Raw genomic sequence first — 19,638 nt, forward strand, 5'->3', positions numbered from 1 at the left:
AGAGGACTGCCAAGGAGGTCCCGGGGGGGGGGGGGGGGGGGGGGGGGGGGGTTGTCGTTGTTGGAGATGGCCTTCTGCCTTTATGTCGTACGACAACCAAGGTGCATGGCAGCCAGTGCACAAAATCTTTCTCTTTGTGGGGAGATTAATTATAGGGAAAGGGTTTTTGGGAGCTGTAAATCCTTACAGAGTAGCAAAATCCAATTTGAAAGGCTTTTAGGAGTAAGTTGGTGGCGAGTGCGACGGGGTAAAGAGGGGCCATGCTGCCGCCGAAGCCGTTTTACTAGTAAATCTAATGATGGACATCTTTTGAGCTTTGAAATATGAAATGAATGCTCATTTACCAAGGGAAAGATTTTGGGGTGCCTTTGAAAACATGAAACCTTGAAAGCCTTAGAGGTTAAATGATAAAGAATGAGCATAATGGGTGGCTCCAGAAATCTCAAGAGTCACCTTTTTATTTTGAGAAGTTATTTCATCCACTCTCTTATTTTAAGAAGTTCTTTCACCCCTTGAAACTGGAGGTATATATTGAAGTTGTCATTTTTGGCTTGCCCAAAGGGCAAAGGCCATAGAGATGAGTTTTATTCTTGGTTGGCTAAAAATAAGATTAAAATTTTTGGGTTGAAAATTTTGTGTTGATTTCTGAAGCTAGTGGGTGATTAATTGCATGGATTGAGTTGTAAAGGGAATGATCTTCTTGTGGATCGGATAACTATAGGTCATTTAAATCAGGACACGTGGAAACCAAAGTAAAGTCTCCTTCTTCCATGGATTCATGGAATGTACTTTCTTGAGGAGTCTTGACATGAGCTTGCATTTTCATTGAAGGTAATTGCTACACCCTAAATAGGAATTCAAAATCTCATCATCTAGCTCTATTCACTCTTGTCTACTACCATTTGCTTTTGCACTATGGCGCACAGCCCTTGATTCCTCCTGCTAGCGCAAGCTCACCCATGGCCTCCCATGGCCTCAAGAGCATCAACATTGCCAAGTTCCACTACGTCAGGGATGAGCGCGATATCTTGTCTCGATATCCTATCTCGCTTGCAATCAGACCCTCATCCTCACATCATCTCTGGGATTCTTTGCTCTCCAGCAAACAGGCCCACCTCCTCCTTGACTTCCTGCATGGTGGAGACCTCCTCTCCCAACTTGAGGAAGATGGCCCCTTTGCAGAAGCCCATGCTCACAGTTTTCTGCACTTGCACGGCATCCTCCATCGTGACATCAAGCTGGAGAACATCCTCCTCGACTATGACGGCCATGTGAAGCTCCTTGACTTCCGCTTAGATATGGATATTGGTTGCCAATCCTCCAAAGAATCTAGAAAGATCGGCCTGTCTCCTTGTGGAACATACTTTTTCATGGCGCTCGAGATGATGCAAGGCAAGGAGTATGGTTTTGCTTTGGATTGGTGGAGTGTTGGGGTGCTCTTATTTGAGATGGTGTTCGGTTCCCTGCCCTTTGGCAAGTGCGGTTGCAATATTGATGAGGACAAAAGTATGCTAAGATGTGTTGACGAAACGATCAAGGTTGCCGCATACTTGTCCGGGGATGGCCATTCTCTGCTTAAAGGCTTGCTGCACAAGGAGTGTCAAGGACCCCAATAAGCGCCTCGGGACAGTCCATGACATTAACAATAGTTCTATAATTGGACACTTAAGTGTCCTAAGACACTAAAGTGTCTTGTTTTTCTACCAAGTTTTGGTAGATTATTTGTCAATCTAGAAAGAAGTTTTTTACACCTTGCTTCTATCATAGGTTGGTTATGAGGGAAAGAAAACACTGGATTTTTCTCGATATCAAAATACAATCCATATAGAGAGAATTCTGATAAGTTCTAAGTCATAAATTTTCATACAATATCAAGCTATTTTGCCAAAATAGTCATAAAATTCTTATATCTTTATGTAGAGATAGCTTTTTTTTTGTTTATAAAAGCCAAGTGTTAGCACTTAGTGTTACAAAACAATGGAATGCAATTCAAAGATAAGTTTTCAAGTCACAAGCAAGTTATAAACATAATTTCATACTTGAGCACATACTGAATAAGAGCATAATTTTGGTCTTCCAAAGGTCCCCTCATAAAATTGGTACTCTTCTAGTGTAATTTGACAACTACAAATGACTTTGTATGTTTAAACCAAGAAACTACATATTTTTTGGGCTCCCTAACTCAATTAAATATCGGTTCTTGAACTCTATCTTGAATTTTTTATTGTGCAAAAACTCTTGAAAATCTTGAGTTATCTATAATAATATTGAAACCAAGGCTTCATTTTTTCTTGAGCTTATAAAGGCGATTTCTTCAAAGCATTAGTCCCAGTCTTACAAGAGTCAAAGTGATGAGTATAGTTCTTGATGATCATGGTAGATTCTAAAATGCAAGGTTATATTTCTTAAATACCCTCTACCTAACATATTTGAGCTTATCAAGAAGGTTAAACCGTTTAATGCAAGTAACATTTAATGTAAATTTGTAGAAAAAAAAGACACTTAAGTGTCTTGTTTTGGTACCAAACTAGTGTTAAGGAAAGTCCATGGTTCAAGAACATTGACTGGACAAAGTCAACAGCAAATGTGACAGCTCTTATGACACAGCTTTGTGTCTCTGTAGCAAACATTCTCTGCCTCGTGAGATTGCCCAATCTCTCTTCCATCTCCTCTTTGACATGGCTCCCCTCTTGTATTTTCCTGAGTTTGTTCAGCCCCCTGCATAAGGGCATCATCATCAGAGTGGAACCATCATCATGGAGGAATGGTAATAACATCTTTTCTCTTTAATGTTATTTCTCAAACCAAGCATTGATCCACCTCTCTGGGAGACAGATAGAGGACTATGGCCGCTGCTGCACAGAAATGTGGGAGCTTCAATGTGCTGCTTCGAGAGTTGTAGCCATGGCAACCTCGAGCTTGAGATTGACAGGAGTGCCAAAGTCGTAGGCAAGGCTACCTGGAGCTGAAGCGATGCTTGCAACTTTGAGCCCTCACCAGGATCACCGTGATGGTGAGTCATGTCTCTTCATAGCTGGCTGAAGGATTCCTCTTGACTCTTACAGGTCACGTTCTTGCCAGTTGCCAAGAAGTTCAAAGGACACTATTTTGTCCTTTTGGTAGGAAGAGCTTCATCCTGGTCTTATGGGAGCAACGCTTTACCTATTTTCAATTTGAACATGATGAATTCATTCGGCATTCCCACCTTCGCTTCTGGAAATGGTAGGAATGACAAGCTTAAACGAAAATGCAGGAAAGGAGATAACCAGGTATGCATTGTAATGGGCTCTCAGCAATGTGGTGCATGCAGGAGATCGTATTACTCTTGAGCATTGTTGCAGGGAGGAAAATTGTGTACGATATCTTATCTAAATGTCTTCTCTTTGTTGGGTGGTTGTGAGTCACTGTTGACTCATCTTCTGCTCTACTCAGAGCAGCACAAGATTGGGGCTTTCCCAGATTAGCCGGAGACTGTGTGAGCCGTGGAAGCAAAGCTAGCAGGCCAAGAAATGCAAAGGAGGTGTAAGATGAAGTCGCCAGTTCTTGCTCCATGCCATGCAACATTTGCAAGAACTCTTTGATTCATAGCAGGGATTTGAATTGTTTTTTATATGTGTAGATTCACCTTAGAGTTCCACCTTCTCATGTTTCAGCCCATCAAACCTCACCCTTCTCATACCATGCATCTGATGCAAAGCTCGTTTTTAGCTATTGATGTTTGTGTTCAACAACCCATTTGACTTCACCTAGTTGTTACTTTCAAGGTGAAACTGAATGTGTGAGTATTATCTGGTTCAAGTAAGGGTGTTGTTGCCATGGAAGCACAAAGTATAGAATGGGAACAACTTGGGTTGTGCTTGACAAAAAAGCTTTCAAATCTCTTTGCACCCTTCCCCCCCCCCCCCCCCCCCCCCCCCCCCCCCCCCCCCCCCCCCCAAAACACGAGCAAATGCACGTGTTTGCACGTGCACATTTCTTCCCTTGCACACCTACATCACAAACTCCCACAATCATCATGGAACTTTGGTTCTCTCTCTCATTGTGCACACAAACTTTACACCAACACAAATACCTTATTCTTCTCCATCATTTTTCTCATGTTGTGAATGTACATGTTTGACTACTACTGCTATTGGTTGTTTTACAGCAGGTAAAGAAAGATGAAGGTAAATTGTGTATGGAGTAGTTGCAGTGCACGATGAAAAGATCTGATGCCAAAGTACTACAACTAAAACTAAGAGAGCAGAAGAGATATGGCTCAGCATACCACATCCACCAATGCATTTTTTGAATGTGCCTATCTTGGCTCAAAAGGCTATGATGACATTCATAAGGAGAAAGTATCAGTAACCATGCCTCTATCCGTAGGAAGCTTGGGATCCTGTCTCTAAAGAGGATGCTTCAAGTAGCCAAGAAGTAAGGACCCCGTTCATCGCCACAGACAAGGGTGCCTCCTCTACAACCAACTCTGATCCAGAAGCTTATCCCGTCTCCGTCATAGAGGTGGTGAAAACTTGTTAAGGTCACCGAGATGATGATGCACCAGCAGTAGTTGAATCAGAATCGTGGTCAGACTATGGTCTCATGGATGCAAGAACAAATGATGACTCCAGGAATGAGGAGTCATGCAGTGATGTTGTTGTTGCCTGCTTGCTTGTTATGGAGATGACCAACACTAGCCATGAGCACCAAACTCAGTGATCCAGTGATGCCTTCAGTCATCAGATGTTCTTTGACATTACAAGATTTCAATTGCAAGACCTATACACCTTAAGGACTACATTGATCCCATTATTCTGATTGCCGATAGAAGTTGTGGATGTACTCATGATGGGTTTCAAAAATAGAATTTCCTGGTGGACAATATGCTAAGTAATTTGGTTTGTGAGATGTGATATTCTATGCCGTACCTGATGAATAGTCGTGCACGTCTGGCATCTGGTGCTTGTCTTAATAGTCTTGTTATTTTCTCTATGTTGCCAGCTCAAAGGGGATGCCTACTAGGCTGATCCATGTATGCACTCAGATAAGGTTAGGTCCAACTCAACAAATGCAACACGAAAAGAATAATGGAAGGGTGTCTACCCCTACCTCTCCTCTAGGCTCCTCAAAGTAGTTCAGTGGCAATTCCTGGTTATTTTTTAGTATGCGTGAAGGTGGGTCTGGCCTTCATCAGGTAAGTCTTTCTCTGGATGCAACAAATAGGAATGATGTATCTCATTAAAGGCACTACAGACGCTCTTACCATCTTTAGTAAGGCAGAATAGCAATGCAGTTTTTCCTTTTAAGCTTGACAAAGCTACTCGGTCCAAGAAAGTGCTAACAACAAAAGATCAATTAACTTTTTTAGATGGGAGCAAGATGGACCTGAGACATGGGATGACACCTTGCATAAGAATGGGGAGTTGTTGTGACATGATAACAGCTCATCACGAGTCAAAAAGACTCCTTTCACAACTGAGCATAAAAAATTTAAAAGGTGAATGGACTTTGTTTGAAGGTGTTTTCACTGAATCTCTCCAAACTTTGTAGTTTTTGGATTGAAAATATAAAGGTAGATTTTAAACTTTGTAGATGGGATTACATTCTGCCCAAGTTTTTCTTGAGTTGTAGTTGTATAACAATTATTTTGAACCTTAGGAGATACAAATGTTATTTCAGTGGTTATTGTCATAGGATTAATTTTGAAGCTTGTAAATTTTCCATGCATAGCTTGGTCTAAGTATTTTGCTTGTTCAGCTTGCATGCAGAAATGCAGGCTATGTTCACTGTACTGCAGAGCGACTATGCAGCAGAGTGTGTGTGTGTGTGTGTGTGTGTGTGTGTGTGTGTGTGTGGAGAGAGAGAGAGAGAGAGAGAGAGAGAATCCCTGATAGTGGATAGGATGGAATTTTTGGCTATGTCACGGCGGCCAAACACGCATATATATAGCGGCCAAAGCGAAAGAGCATTGGTTCAATATGCTCCATGAGTCCTCTCAGACTCCATCACTATATTGCACGTGGGCGCCAGCTACAAGAGGGCCAGCAGGGAATCTAAACGACCGGGCATTGCCCATAGCACGATCAAACACTTGCCTAGTGCTATGCATATCATCTGTTGTAGTGTTACACTCTCTACCTGCTATCACTCGCCTGTCATTGGTCTCACATTTGTGAGTGTGATGAGCATTGGTTCATGCTCTAGCTAATTTGTAGCTACTACTGCTTGGCATGGACTAATCTATGCACAATTGGTAGGGGGTGATCCCAGTGTCCATGGTGCCACGAGCAACCTGTGGGTTGATATCATCTTGGGGAGAGAGAGAGAGTGAGGCTCGCTGCCACCACCAGGGATTATACCTTGCATGGATCAGTGTAAGGGCATGGGAAATCAATCTATGAGCTTGGCCTTGGAGCATCCATATGTAGACTCAAAGAATAATGATTTTTTGTAGCTCCAACTCGTGTTACATGCGAACTTGTCTCATGATTGCTGCACGGGGCTTTGTGCTCATCTTCTCCAAAAACTCGCAGAGGTTGGAGGGATTCAAGCCTCAAGGATCTAGAGGTGAAGGTGAGCCAACTGTGAGACTGTACCATTGCAAGGTCACCTCTTTCATGCGTTGGGATGGATAGGATTTTTTCCTCATCAGCACCCCCACTACCCTAGCATCAACGTGTCTCTGTTATTAAAGGTATGTCCTGCTAGCTTGTTAACCTTAGAGCTCAAGCTGCTCGTTCAATTACACATTCATACTCATCAATGAGGGGATCATGAGGGACACCATCCCAGGTCATAATGCCTCTAATCTTTGGTCCTCCTTGTTCAAATATGGAGTAAATTCAAGGTCATTTCAGACATATGGTCAGGAAAGTAAAAGATTATTGATGACATCGACAACCTAATCATGCTTTGATCTTGCTCTTGTTTTTGCAAATATCGTCATCAAATTATAATTTGACTCATTCACACAAAGCGTTATCACGCAACTATGAGTATTGAGTAGTATTTCTCAATGTTTTTGTTGTCATGTGCTATTTCTACACCGTTGATGCTGCCTTCATGTCCTTGTAATTCTTTTAGTTACGCTTTAATTTTTTTTCTTAATAATAATTTGTTGAGTTTTTAGAGATCACCCTGTAGAGATGTGATTGGTGTCTATCCTAGTCCTTACTGTTTGAATAGTATTAGTCATCCTAATGTGTGTTGTTAGGAACACATAACTAAACAATGTGCTAGCTGCAAATGGAGAGGGTGATGATATATGAGAGATTATTGCATTGATACAAGCTAGAATGCAAGATGGTGATGACGAACTTGATGATGATAAAATTGGCTAGTTGAACTTTTAATTGACTTAAACAATCCACTTGCACCTCACATTTTTGTTTAAAAATGACATGTATTAACATGCGGGATAGTGATAGTTTCTATGTATATTGTGCTTGTGTACCTATAGTGTGGATGTATTGTATTGTGCCCTACTTACTAGCTTACTACCTATGTACAAAGGGTGTTTCACTATGTTACCATATACATGTGGTAGTGATGTGTGTGAACACACTAGGACCGCCGGGGCATTTTTGAATAGCAAGTGCCTCATAGTCTTCTACAGCTTGTGCTATATAGCACGTGTTGTTCCCGCTCCGTTTCTCCTATTTTCGGGCAGTTTGCACATCAAGTCAAGCATTTACCATGGCTGAAAACAACACAGATGTGTTCAAGATGTTTTCTGCTGAGGACAGGTTGGATGGGGACAACTACCCTATGTGGGCTTATATGATGCAACATGTTCTTGTGTCAAAGGGCGTCTGGAACATTGTACAGGGCATTGATGTACGTCCTGGTTCTTAGGATGTAGGCGATGTTGAGGATGTTGCAGGTCTTGCTGCAAGGATTGTTGCTATTAGAGTTGTTTTGCCTACGGCAAAACAAGCTCGTTGGGATGTAAAGGATAGTTGGGATGTAAAGGATACGCAGGCTCATGCATTGATTGCGTCGTCTATGAAGCGCACCATTGTTCCTCACATCCGTTCAGCAAAATCTACAAAACAGTCTTGGGATATTTTGGCCGGTCTTTATGCAAGTCGCAATGAGACTAAAATTGCTTTGCTGCGTAAAGAGCTGGAGTCGAAGCTTATGCATCAGGAAGATGATATGGACACTTTCCTTGCTAGTGTCAAGGATATCAATGAGCAACTTATTGCTGCAGGTGAAGTCATTTCAGACAGTTTCCTTGTGCAAACTGTTCTTGATGCCTTACCAGATTCTTACCAGACTTTTACTAGTACTTGGAGACTTATGACCCAAGGAAATCCAGAAGTTGTCAAGTTTAATGTATTATGCACATTGCTATTGCAAGAGTCACTTTCCAGAAAAAACAGGACTAGACAGCGTGCAGTTGAACAGGCTTTTATTGCTTCTCAAAGAAAGAGTGGTAACAGCAATGCAGCCACTTCTTATGGTTCTGCTACGAGTGGCAAAACTTCTGTTCCCAATGCTTCTGCTGGCAGCACTTTGTCTGGCAATTCTGGTGATAAGGGCAAAAAGAAGATGCATTGCCATTATTGTAAAGCTAATGATCACTTGATCAAGTCGTGTCCTAAGTTGAAGGCAAAAGAGGCTAAGAAGAAAGAGAGTTGCCTGGTTTCACTGCAAATGCTGGTTCCACTACAAATGCAGCCATTGTTGAGTCTTCTGTGAAAGGAGACTGTGTTGCTGATGTTGATGCAGAATGGGCTTTTAGCGCAGAGTGCACTTACAATCCTGCTGTCCATGATGCATGCTTGTCAGTTGCTGCAGATTCACATGTCTGGTATTTCGATAGTGGTGCTACAAAGCACATTACCTCACATCGTGAATTGTTCACCTCTCTCGAGTTTGTCCCTCATGGGAATTTTGTCACTTGTGCCAATAATGCCTCTTATCCAGTTCAGGGAGTTGGAAAGATTGTGCTTACTGTTGCTAATGGCAGTTCCTTCACACTTGTTGATGCACTTTATGTACCTGGGATCAAGAAGAATCTCTTGTCTCTATCCGCACTTGCTAGACTTGGACTTGTAGTCAAATTTGTGGATGACAGATGTACAGTTCATGATCTCAGTTTTGGTGATGAAATTGTTGCATCTGGCCTTTTGTGCCGTGGGCTATATAAGCTCACTTTGTATGACAAGTGTGGACAAAATTTTGCAAATGCTGTTGCAGATTCAAGGGCTATTTCAGATGCAAAACTTTGGCATGCACGTTTTGGTCATCTGAATTTTGCCAGTTTCCTGCGTTTGCAGAAATCTGATATGGTTGCTTCTTTGCCGCCTGTTGAAGCACCAATCAAACATGTTTGTGAAGGCTGTATTTTGGGTAAGATACAGCGTTCTAAGTTTCCAAAGGATGGTTCAGTTCGGGCCACATGCAGGTTGCAGCTTGTGCATAGTGATGTTTGTGGGCCCATGCAAACTCCGTTCTGGGCAATTACCTGTACTTCGTGACTTTCATTGATGATTACTCTAGGCATGATGGGTATTTCCGCTTAAAGCGAAGTTCGAAGTTTTTATGTGCTTCAAACAATTTTTGGCTATGGCTGAAAATGTCTCGAAATGTACTATGGGCACCCTCCGTTCCAATCGAGGGGGGGAGTACATGTCTCATGAATTTAATGCATTTCTGGCTAGTCGTGGGATAAAACACCAATGTACAGTGCCTTATACACCTCAGCAAAATGGTTTGAAGCAATCTCCTCGTGCTTGGTATAAGAAAGCTAACACTCATTTGGGTAAACGAGGCTTTCGTAATAGTCAAACAGAAAGCACATTGTATGTAAAGCGTGAGGGTGATGTACTTCTCATTGTGGTTCTTTATGTCGATGATTTGCTCATCACTGGACCAAATGAGAGACATATTGCTGAATTTAAGGCTGATTTGAATGCTACTTTCAAGATGAAAGAATTGGGGTTGTTGCATCATTATTTGGGTATACAGTTTAAGCAGTGTGATGGTGGTATTGCCTTCTGTCAAAAAAGTTACATAGAGACATTGCTATGTAAGTTTGGACTTGAGGATTGCAAACCTATTGCCACTCCCATGGAAACAGGTTTGAAGCTGAGTCTACATGATGTTGGCCATCCTGCTGATGTCACTCTTTACCAAACTGCTATTGGCTGCCTCATTTATGTATACAACATGAGGCCAGATATTCAGTTTGCAGTCTCATATGTCAGCAGATTTATGCATAGCCCAGGGTCTAAGCATTGGCAGGCTGTCAAGAGGATTTTCCGCTATCTTAGTGGCACTGTACATCTCAGCTTGTTTTATCCCAAGGGTGGATCATTGCCGCCAGACTTACATGCTTTTTCAGACTCAGATTGGGCTGGTTGTTTTGACACGCAAGTGTCCACAAGTGGTTTTTGTTTCATGCTCGGCAGTTCATGTCTATCATGGTTGAGAAAGAAGCAACCTACTATGGCCACTTCGAGTTGTGAGGCTAAGTACAGGGCAGTCTTCACAGCTACGGTTGAGTGTGTATGGCTCAGACACCTTATGGCTGATTTGGGTGTTGGACAGGACACTGCCAACACTATCTACACTGACAATCAGAGCGCATTGGCAGTTGCCAGAAACCCAGTTTTTCATGCTCGCACAAAGCACAGTGAGGTGCATTACCCCTATGTCAGGGAGAGGCTCTCGACAGGAGCTTGGCTTATGTGCCAACACATGACAACCTTGCAAATCTTTTCACAAAGGCATTGTCTCGTGAGAAGCTTGAAGCTTTTCGCAAAGCTTCGGGCTTACTCCCCTTTGTGGATTGATCATGTCCTCAGGGTATGGCACTTCCCTTTACTCATGTGCCAGCTCTCGTTCACCGCATCAATCCAGGGGAGATTTGTTACCATATACATGTGATAGTGATGAGTGTGAACACACTAGGACCGTCGGGGCATTTTTTCCCTCTCTAGGAGTTTTTTTCCCCCGAGCATTGTATATACGCCCATCACTCTAGGGCTATCTATCTTTCTATTGCACACTAAGTAACACACTCTCTATTGTGTGCCTTGAGCTTCCTTCATCTTCTCCAAGCTGTGTGCGTTTCTCTGCAACCCTAATTCCAACACACTATACTTGGCTTTTTGCAACATCAAGGTGGTGAACTTTGTGAATCGTAATCAGTTTATCCATGTGAACTTGGAGAAGAATCAACTTGCTAAGGTGTCTTGTCTCTTAACAGGTTGATCCACTCTTGTTTGTAGAGAGATAGAGAGGGAGAGCTTTTGATTCTCTCATTTTACTCTTTAATTTAACAATATACTCCCTATATTCTTACATGAAAGATTATTCTTGGCATTCCAAAATAGAACGTCCTTTGTCCACTACCATATTGGATATCACTATAAACCAACCCCCCCACACACACACCCAACACAGATCGCATTCTATCGTGATTGATGCGAGCTCATACCTGGGTTGTGTTGCGGTTCCAAAGTTCTTGTGATATGCTTTGTTATGCATGATAGTCGAGCATAAAGAATGGAACAATTTTTTCCTCTCTTTTAACCTCAAAATATATCTTGTTTAGTAACTTAACGACAATATTATGTTCTTTGGGAGGAGAAAATCATCGGATTTTTTGCATGCTAAATCCTTCTTGCTCTAGTAAGTGTTGTAGAGTTTTGTTAGGCATAGAATCCATATACATACCAAAAAAAAAAACATACATATATACATATGTAAAGTTTTGTTTGGCATAGAAACTTGTGTGCTATACCATATACATACAAAAAAAAAAACCCCCTTCAATTTATTGGAATTATATCAAGAGACATATTTCCATTCTTTATATGGATTCTATTGTGTGCCATACTTAAAAATAACTTGAAAATAACACCAAAAAGTCCTTTTGAAACGAAATCAGTGTTAATGAAGAAGAATCAAAAAAAGATTTTCTTGAATGCATGTTAATCTAAGTGTTCAAGTCTCTCTTGCATGCGTCACATTTAGCGTCATGACCGGGGCAGAAGAGGCAAGAGGGATTGCATTGGAAGTTCACATTGACTCTTTAGGTCTTGAAGGAGGTGTTATAGCCTATCCCTCTCTTGGTATCTACATTGAGTTATGGTAGTGACATGGAGAGCAAGGGCATTGGGCATTAAATTGAGCATTGCATTCCATTTCGGATAAGTGTACACCAAAATTGAGAGAGTAGTTAGGCTTACAGCCATAGCTTGATAAGGTTAAACATACTTTGAGTCGGGGTTCATTTCCATGCTCTTAGGATTGACAAATTTATTTTATTGCAAAAGGTTCTATAACATGATGACCACATGACCTTTTCTTAAATGTCAGGGAGTTTATGATAATGTACTTGATTTAGGAGACCACCATTGCATGTGTTTGTGGTGCTTTTTGCATTCATTTTTCCTAGTTAAATTAGAACAAAGCTAAGCATTTATTAAAACAAACTATTATTAAGAGTTGGGAGGAAGGCTCTAAAACCTTAACAAAATCTCTCGTTATTGGTATTTCTCTCATCGTTAAGAGTAGGATTAAGTAAGATTAAAATTAGGATTATCATTAGGGTTAGTTAGATTTTAGAAATTAGCATACAAACCAACTACAAATTGGCACATAGGGTTAGTACTTTTTTTTATAGGATATTTCCTTAGGAAATCTTACTATTTTTAATAAAAAAAATATAAGGTCAAACTGCAAATTTTTTGGACCTACTTAGGAGATCAATGATACCTTTTGTGGATATCCTTCTAGGCTAGGTGCTTTTGGAACCTGCTATTTAAAACCATCTGAGCATCTATGGAGGCTTTTTTTATACAAATTTTTCATGGCATAAGTACATATCATCTGCTATCCTCACTTTGCATCCGTCTTTCATTTATCAGACCTTGAAATTGCCAAATAAAATGAGAAAAGGCTTTTTGCAAAAAACACTTTAGGAAAAAATGCTACAAGCAAGTACAACAAACTTAGCAAAGAGCCAAAAAGTGTGAGAGGGAAGACAAGGTAACTTTTAGCCCTAGGCCCTACATATATTTGAGGTTGGGTATAACAATTGCATCCATCTCCGAAGTACCCTCAAGAGTTCCTACCAATACCAGTCAAATCGATTAGAAAGAGGCACCTCTAGAGACCATTCTACAGTAGAACCATATTTTTTACTCCATTCACACTTCATTTTGGGACTACCTTGTAAATAGCATCCATCGCTAAAAGTCTCGAGAGGGGCTTTAAGGGGCACAACATGAGCATTATTTTAGTCTCACCCTAATCTCTTAGGGGTCAATGTGTATGTCACCTCTCAAGAAGAGAGAGCAGAACTTCCCTAGCCCCCATTAATAGTTGAAAGAAGAGGATGTTTGCTTGATAGAGTGTCCAAGGGACCCTTTTCCTCAAGACTAGACTCTACAAGGAGGATATGGACTCATGTAGAAATATTGCCAAGCTCAAAGCGAGCCGATGCCCCCCATGCCTCCCGCAAGTCCTTTTGTAAACCAATGGTCCGAATCAGACCAACGAGGATGAGCAAACAACCAATTCACGAGAAGTTTAAGATAAATTCTCACAATAATTCCCACATTGTGACTTACCTCAACATCATGAGCTTCTGTGAGGGAGGCACCGCATACCTAGCTAGGTGCGATTGGGGGTAGGGGACCGTCGGCCTGATTGGGGGGGGGGGGGGGGGGGGGGGGGGGGGGGGTGGTCCCCTGCCCCAATCGTACCTAGCTAGGTATGTGGTGCCTCTCGAGCAGAAGCTCATGATGTTATGCATTGTATGAAAAACGCTAAAAAAGACTCTCTTTGCCTACATGGGAAAATTTCTAAATCTTCTCATGCAAGGAGACCACGAGAAAACCAAAAGTTCCACTAAAGCCAACTCGTATCTTAATAGGAAAAGAAAATCTATGTTGTGTCTATAAACACTCCCTATGCCATTCGTAAAATAGATGTTTGCTTGATAAACTCTAATTCCACACCACAATTCTTTGCCACATGAGGAAAAAAGTTCTAGAAGTCAACCCTTTCAACCTCCAAGGGCCTCGGGGCCATCTTGCTTGGAATACGAGAGGTTTAATAAGGCCAATGGGTTTCCCTATATAGAGTTCGCATTCACAGGTAGGACTTATCGAACTCAATATAAGGCAAAGAACCCTGCATACCTTGATAGGGCTTGGAACTTCAGTTCCAAGATCTTCATACCTTGAGAGGGCTTGGTGAAGGGGATCGGGGAGCACCACAGACGGAGAGTGAGCGAGAGAAGGAGACACACGACACACAGATATGGGTGGGGAGACTCAAAGAGTGAGCAGCCCCCTATACACTTATGCTATGTATAAAGTATACAAGTCAGTGGGCGCCCAGACTCTGGACGGCCGGGCAAGGCACAGGCGCCTATACCCCAACAACCTCCCACTTAAAGGCGACTGTGCCTTTAAGCAAGAGAACCTAGTCTAAAGACTACAAAAGGCGAGAGAAAACCGCTCTCAACCGATGCCCACTGGCTGGCTATAATCGTGTGCATCCGGCTGTCCTGCTCCCGTGTAAGTCCATACACCACCAGACATACCACACACGTACTGCAAGTATGTACGCAATACCTACATATCTCCCTCGTGCACTATGCCATCATCAGTCAACAAACGACTGACAACCCCAACTGCAAATGCTCCCACTGCAGCTGCAATATCCGGTCTCAAGATCAACATCTCATACATGAGACCACCGAATGCCGATGCATTGCTAGCGGGCCCTGCTCGCTCTACGGAGCATGCATCAACATATATATCCCTGGCAATAGGCATCTCTGACTGACAAGGCGTGTCAACCACATACATCTCCTGACTGTCCACAAAAGACGCATCAACCTGTCGTGCAACCTCAGAGCAAACCAGCTGCTGTAGGTGTCTGCTGGAAGACATATCCTGCACAACTATATCCCCATGCTGTCGACCATAGAAAGGAATGACTGCATAATCGCTGACATCTCAGTCTCCTCTGCAATCATCCACTGTAAACATGACCACTCAATCTGCTGTGACTCACTAGAGCTCTCATGCTCTAACTCCGTATGCATAGACTCTTGCACAACCTCCTCTTGGCGTGACTCACTAGAGCAAGACCGCTCTACCTGTCTATCTTGCATAGAAGTATCTCGCAAAACTGACTCTCTGCTTTGCTCAGTCACTAGCAAAGCATGCATGTCTGACTCTGTCACCTCTCTGTGTGACTGCTCAAGTCGTGCCCCAACTGTGTGCACAACGAGCTCACTACTCTGCACTCTATGCAAAGCATCCTGCAACCCACAAGCAAAAGAGACTCGCCTGCTCTCTCTCTCTCTACTTAGCTGTGTGATCACAGAGACAACAGCGTCTCTCCCGTGATCCACATGCAATGGGTAACCTGTACCACTCCTGGCACCTCTCGCAATCACTAGCGAACCCAAATGCATCACAAAATCTCGCTCTCGTAGCGAAATCTGACATCCACAATCTCTAAGCTGACCAATCGAGATCAAACTCACTGTCAAATCTGGTACATAGCGCACATGTCGTAACAAGTAAGATGCACCACTCGGTAATGACAGTTTCACATCTCCTGCACCTGCTATCGCATGCACCCATCCATCGGTCAAACGTACACTGCCAAGCATCCCGCTAGAATAGCTACAAAACCATGCACGATGCGGCGTGACATGAAACATAGCATCTGCGTCTAGCAACCACTGCGAAGGGAGTGCACTATCCACATGTATAGCATCTCATGCATAGCTCGAGGTAAAAGTGACATCCACGTCACTAGTATACTCCGACACTACATGTGTCTCAACTGTCAAAGCAACTGAGTCCATGGCATCACTACATACATCTCTGAGACTGCCATGTCTCCTACGATGTCGCATACGACGAAAACAACGCCGTCTAACGTGTCCAGAATGACCACAATACCAACATGTCACCTGTCGGCGTGCTCGTGAATGTACATGTCTCACACGAATCCGTGATGACTCAGATCTATCATACATATCATGTAATCTGCGCCAAAGTGCTCTCGAAGTAGTCTCATACATAACAAGAGCATATACAGATTTCGCAAGGTGCAGAGAGTGTAGATAGTGCCATCTTCTCTAGCTCCTGCCACTGATCGTCAGACATGTTTGAAGGTCTACCTACATCACCATTCAATGGTCCATGCAACCCTCGTTGTGTCAATGCGTCAAGCATACACTCTCTCCATGCCGCAAAGTCTGACCCATCAAACACGCGCATCTGTGAGAGGTCACAATCTGATCGATCACCTGTCTCTGCCATGAGCACAATGTAGCAAATTAAAAAGCAAAACCACCTCACCAACAACACCTGGAAACTGTCTACCAATATGGCTAGAATCACAATGTAAAACCTGTGAGACACACTCCAAAATAGAGCTCCCGCAATGTCAATACAACCCTCGCCTGCTCTAGTATCACACTGCAATCTGTGAGCTAATCACCAAGCCCACACTATGCGGTATCGATACATACACATGCACAAATCTGTGAGCTAATCACCAAGCCCACACTATGCGGTATCGATACATACACATGCACAAATCTCCCACCTGCAGAGAACACCGCACGCAAATGCTGAGTGCAACCCGCAATCTCTACTTAGATCACATAAATGATACGCATAAAACTCCTGGGAAAATTTCGCCAGAGTTTCGTCAGTAAAACGGCCACAAAACCAGTAACCAAACTGACTGCACACTCAAAATCATGAGCAACCAAAGCGCATCAAACCGCACTCCAAATGCATGCACCAATCTCCACACTTTGCATACATCATTGCAAACACCTGCAAATCTAGTACACAAATATCTGCTCTACCTGTGACTGCCAAAAAACATGCTCGAGGCATACATTGCCGAGCTCAAAATGCAATCACATTAGTCTCCCTGAGCATCAAACCACATAAGGCATACATCGTCGTTTCCTCCCACCTGTGAGGAAACTTGCAGCAAATATCACTCTCACATCTGAGAGCAAACCATGTGTGGAATCCTCGACACACAATAAACAATTGCTGCTGCAGAAAATTCAGCGTTCAGAATTTTAAAATTCTGATATGACGAGCGCGTCCGGAGCGTGCCAAAACCCCAAGATAAACTCCTGGATCACATGTATCCGAGTCCAGGTGTGAAAGCTATGCCAAAAACCTCCGTTTCGACCCAAAAACGCAGCATAAACTACCAAAAGAGGACTGAAAAATGCAGCTCCTCAACCATAGCTCGAATGAGGTTTTTGATGGCTCGAATGGCTTCGAAAGGGGGATAAAACGGCAGAACACCTGCGAGAAACGCTCTCGGAAAGCTGAATTTGTCGATGCCGAAGTCGAAACCCTGTTTGCACTCTTGAAAGTGCGCGCGCGCATGGACGCGATTTCGGGAATGAAACTGGCTCTCCGCTGTCGTCGTGACTGTGCACACACGCGCTCCCTCCGCACCTACGCTCTGATACCAATTGAAGGGGATCGGGGAGCACCACAGACGGAGAGTGAGCGAGAGAAGGAGACACACGACACACAGATATGGGTGGGGAGACTCAAAGAGTGAGCAGCCCCCTATACACTTATGCTATGTATAAGGTATACAAATCAGTGGGCGCCCAGACTCTGGACGGCCGGGCCAGGCACAGGCGCCTATACCCCAACACTTGGAACTTAAACGGTGGCCTAGGTTGGGGACATAATGATAAGAAGGAAGGAAAAACTAGGCATGTTTCCTTGGTCCAAACACCTTTGGTCGCTATAGACATCCCACCTAGGAAGAGACTACAAAAAATACATCTACTATCACAAAAGGCTCAATCAGTGGCACTCTCTAGGGCGGGTGTCAAAGGAGGAAGCCTAAAGAGATCAAACCATCTCAGCGGCAAAAAATCTCCAAAAGGTACAGTACCATGGATTTGTATGGTCAAATGGCCCGATTAGACAAGTAGCCTATGCAAAAAAAGTAACCTAAGTGCATACAATGGTTGAATTCTTTGGGTTGACTCTCAAGGGTAAGGCATTGACATGATTTTTTTCAAATGCAAGTGTTGGTCCTCTAATTTTGAAATGAGCAAAGCCTTCTTAGAAGAAAACATGAAAACTAGTATGAAACACAAAGTTCTACACAAATTTTAAGTTTTAAAGAGGAAGCCAAGGAGACTCTAGGCAATGCCATAAACTAGATGGACATACATTTCAAGGTATCCTGCATTGGACAGGCCATTAGATTAAAGGCTGATCTCAAGCTCCCTAGAAGGAATTTGGACATATATCTATGTGGTAAACATCACACCACCTTAAATGAATGTGCCTTGCTTTAAGCGCACGCGCACGCGCACACACATAGTTTTCATACTTTAGGTTAGGGTTAACTTTCGAGCTCCTATCATATAATTCAGATCATTCAATATTGCTATTGGACCCCATGTTTTAAGTGGCCCTCTATTGGCTCCTTTACCCTAGTCATGTACCATGATGATCACACAATCTCCTTTTAGTGTAGGGGCATCGTTGCATACTTGACCTAGGAGACCACCATTGCATGTTATTTAAGGTGCTCCTTGAGTTCATTTTTCACATTCAACTTAGGATGATGTTCACCATTAGAAACAAACAAGGATTAAGAGTTGAGGGAGGCTCTAAAACCCTCACAAAACTTCTCGTCGATTGATTTTCTCTTGACGTTTGGAGTAGAATAAAGTACCATTGATCTGTTGAAACTAAACTCAAGATTTCGAGTTTAGTTTTTGTAGACCCCGCCTTTAAACTAATAAATTTAAAGTTAAAACAATAGATCTCGACATAGAAACTAATCTCACGATCCCGAGTTTAGTTTTTGTGGACCCCACCATAAAAATAATAATCTCGGAAGAGGGTAATTGCTTTAAGAATGGCAATAATCTTTGGGTAAAGGATTGTCTTTTTAACAATGAAGAAACATGGCCCATTGCTCAACTCTAATGTCTTGAGTGACATATGATGCATGTGAGCCACAATTGCACCAACAAAAGAAAATCCCCCAAATACTTGCTTGAACCTAGTAAAGGGATCCCTTATCCTTCGACCTTAAGAGGGTGAAGAGGTAAGAGGTAGCTTCCTTGAGGTTAATAACTCATACTCAAGCTTGCATGAGCCTAGTGGAAGTAATATTTCCTTTACGGATGCTAAGCTTGTCATAGATACTAGCAACGAAACTGTGCATTCGGCTGCCAAAAGCAGAACCGAAAGCTAGACTAGAACCTATCACAGAGTCATTATTTGATAATAATCTATGGATGCATCACAACTTAATCCCGTGTATGCCCATGAAAACATGGTTAGGCTACACAGGACATGATTGTGGAGCCCACCTCTTTGATTTCTATGTGTCAAGCCTTCTTCGGTTCCTTGTTGGGTCCATTAGAGAATGTGAATGCTAACCAAGGGCCCCAAGTGGACGTAAGAACAAACCTAATCCTCTCAGGCAAACAGCTTCGCAAGAATCTAGAGACTCCATAAGCCACGAGGAGCCTTAAGGGGCTGAGAGAGCTAAAGAAGAACTACTAGATGGTCTTTCAAAATTTCCAAAGCTCTCTTCAGCCAAATCTGTAGTTTTGACAAACCTCTCAACATTGTAAAGCTTGCCATG

At 42.7% G+C, this 19,638-nt stretch overlaps 1 protein-coding gene and 1 long non-coding RNA gene across 2 annotated transcripts; both read left to right on the forward strand.

The window, feature by feature from the left end:
• Positions 1-959: 959 nt before the first annotated feature.
• LOC147433359 (serine/threonine-protein kinase AtPK2/AtPK19-like) lies at positions 960-1,616 on the forward strand. The gene has a single exon (XM_086492067.1). The coding sequence runs from the start codon at positions 960-962 to the stop codon at positions 1,614-1,616; it is 657 nt and encodes a 218-aa protein (XP_086348193.1).
• Positions 1,617-2,603: 987 nt separating this feature from the next.
• LOC147433360 (uncharacterized) lies at positions 2,604-3,875 on the forward strand. The gene is made up of 3 exons (XR_015185479.1): positions 2,604-2,767; positions 2,836-3,013; positions 3,082-3,875. It is a non-coding gene; the product is annotated as an uncharacterized LOC147433360 (long non-coding RNA).
• The last annotated feature ends 15,763 nt before the right edge of the window (positions 3,876-19,638 follow it).

This window comes from Adiantum capillus-veneris, chromosome 20 (genome assembly GCF_014529385.1).
Source record: "Adiantum capillus-veneris isolate H3 chromosome 20, ASM1452938v2, whole genome shotgun sequence".
Taxonomy (NCBI): domain Eukaryota; kingdom Viridiplantae; phylum Streptophyta; class Polypodiopsida; order Polypodiales; family Pteridaceae; genus Adiantum; species Adiantum capillus-veneris.

Coding starts and splice junctions, on each gene's coding strand:
- LOC147433359 (XM_086492067.1), top strand. CDS start 960: ATGGCCTCCCATGGCCTCAAGAGCATCAACATTGCCAAGTTCCACTAC.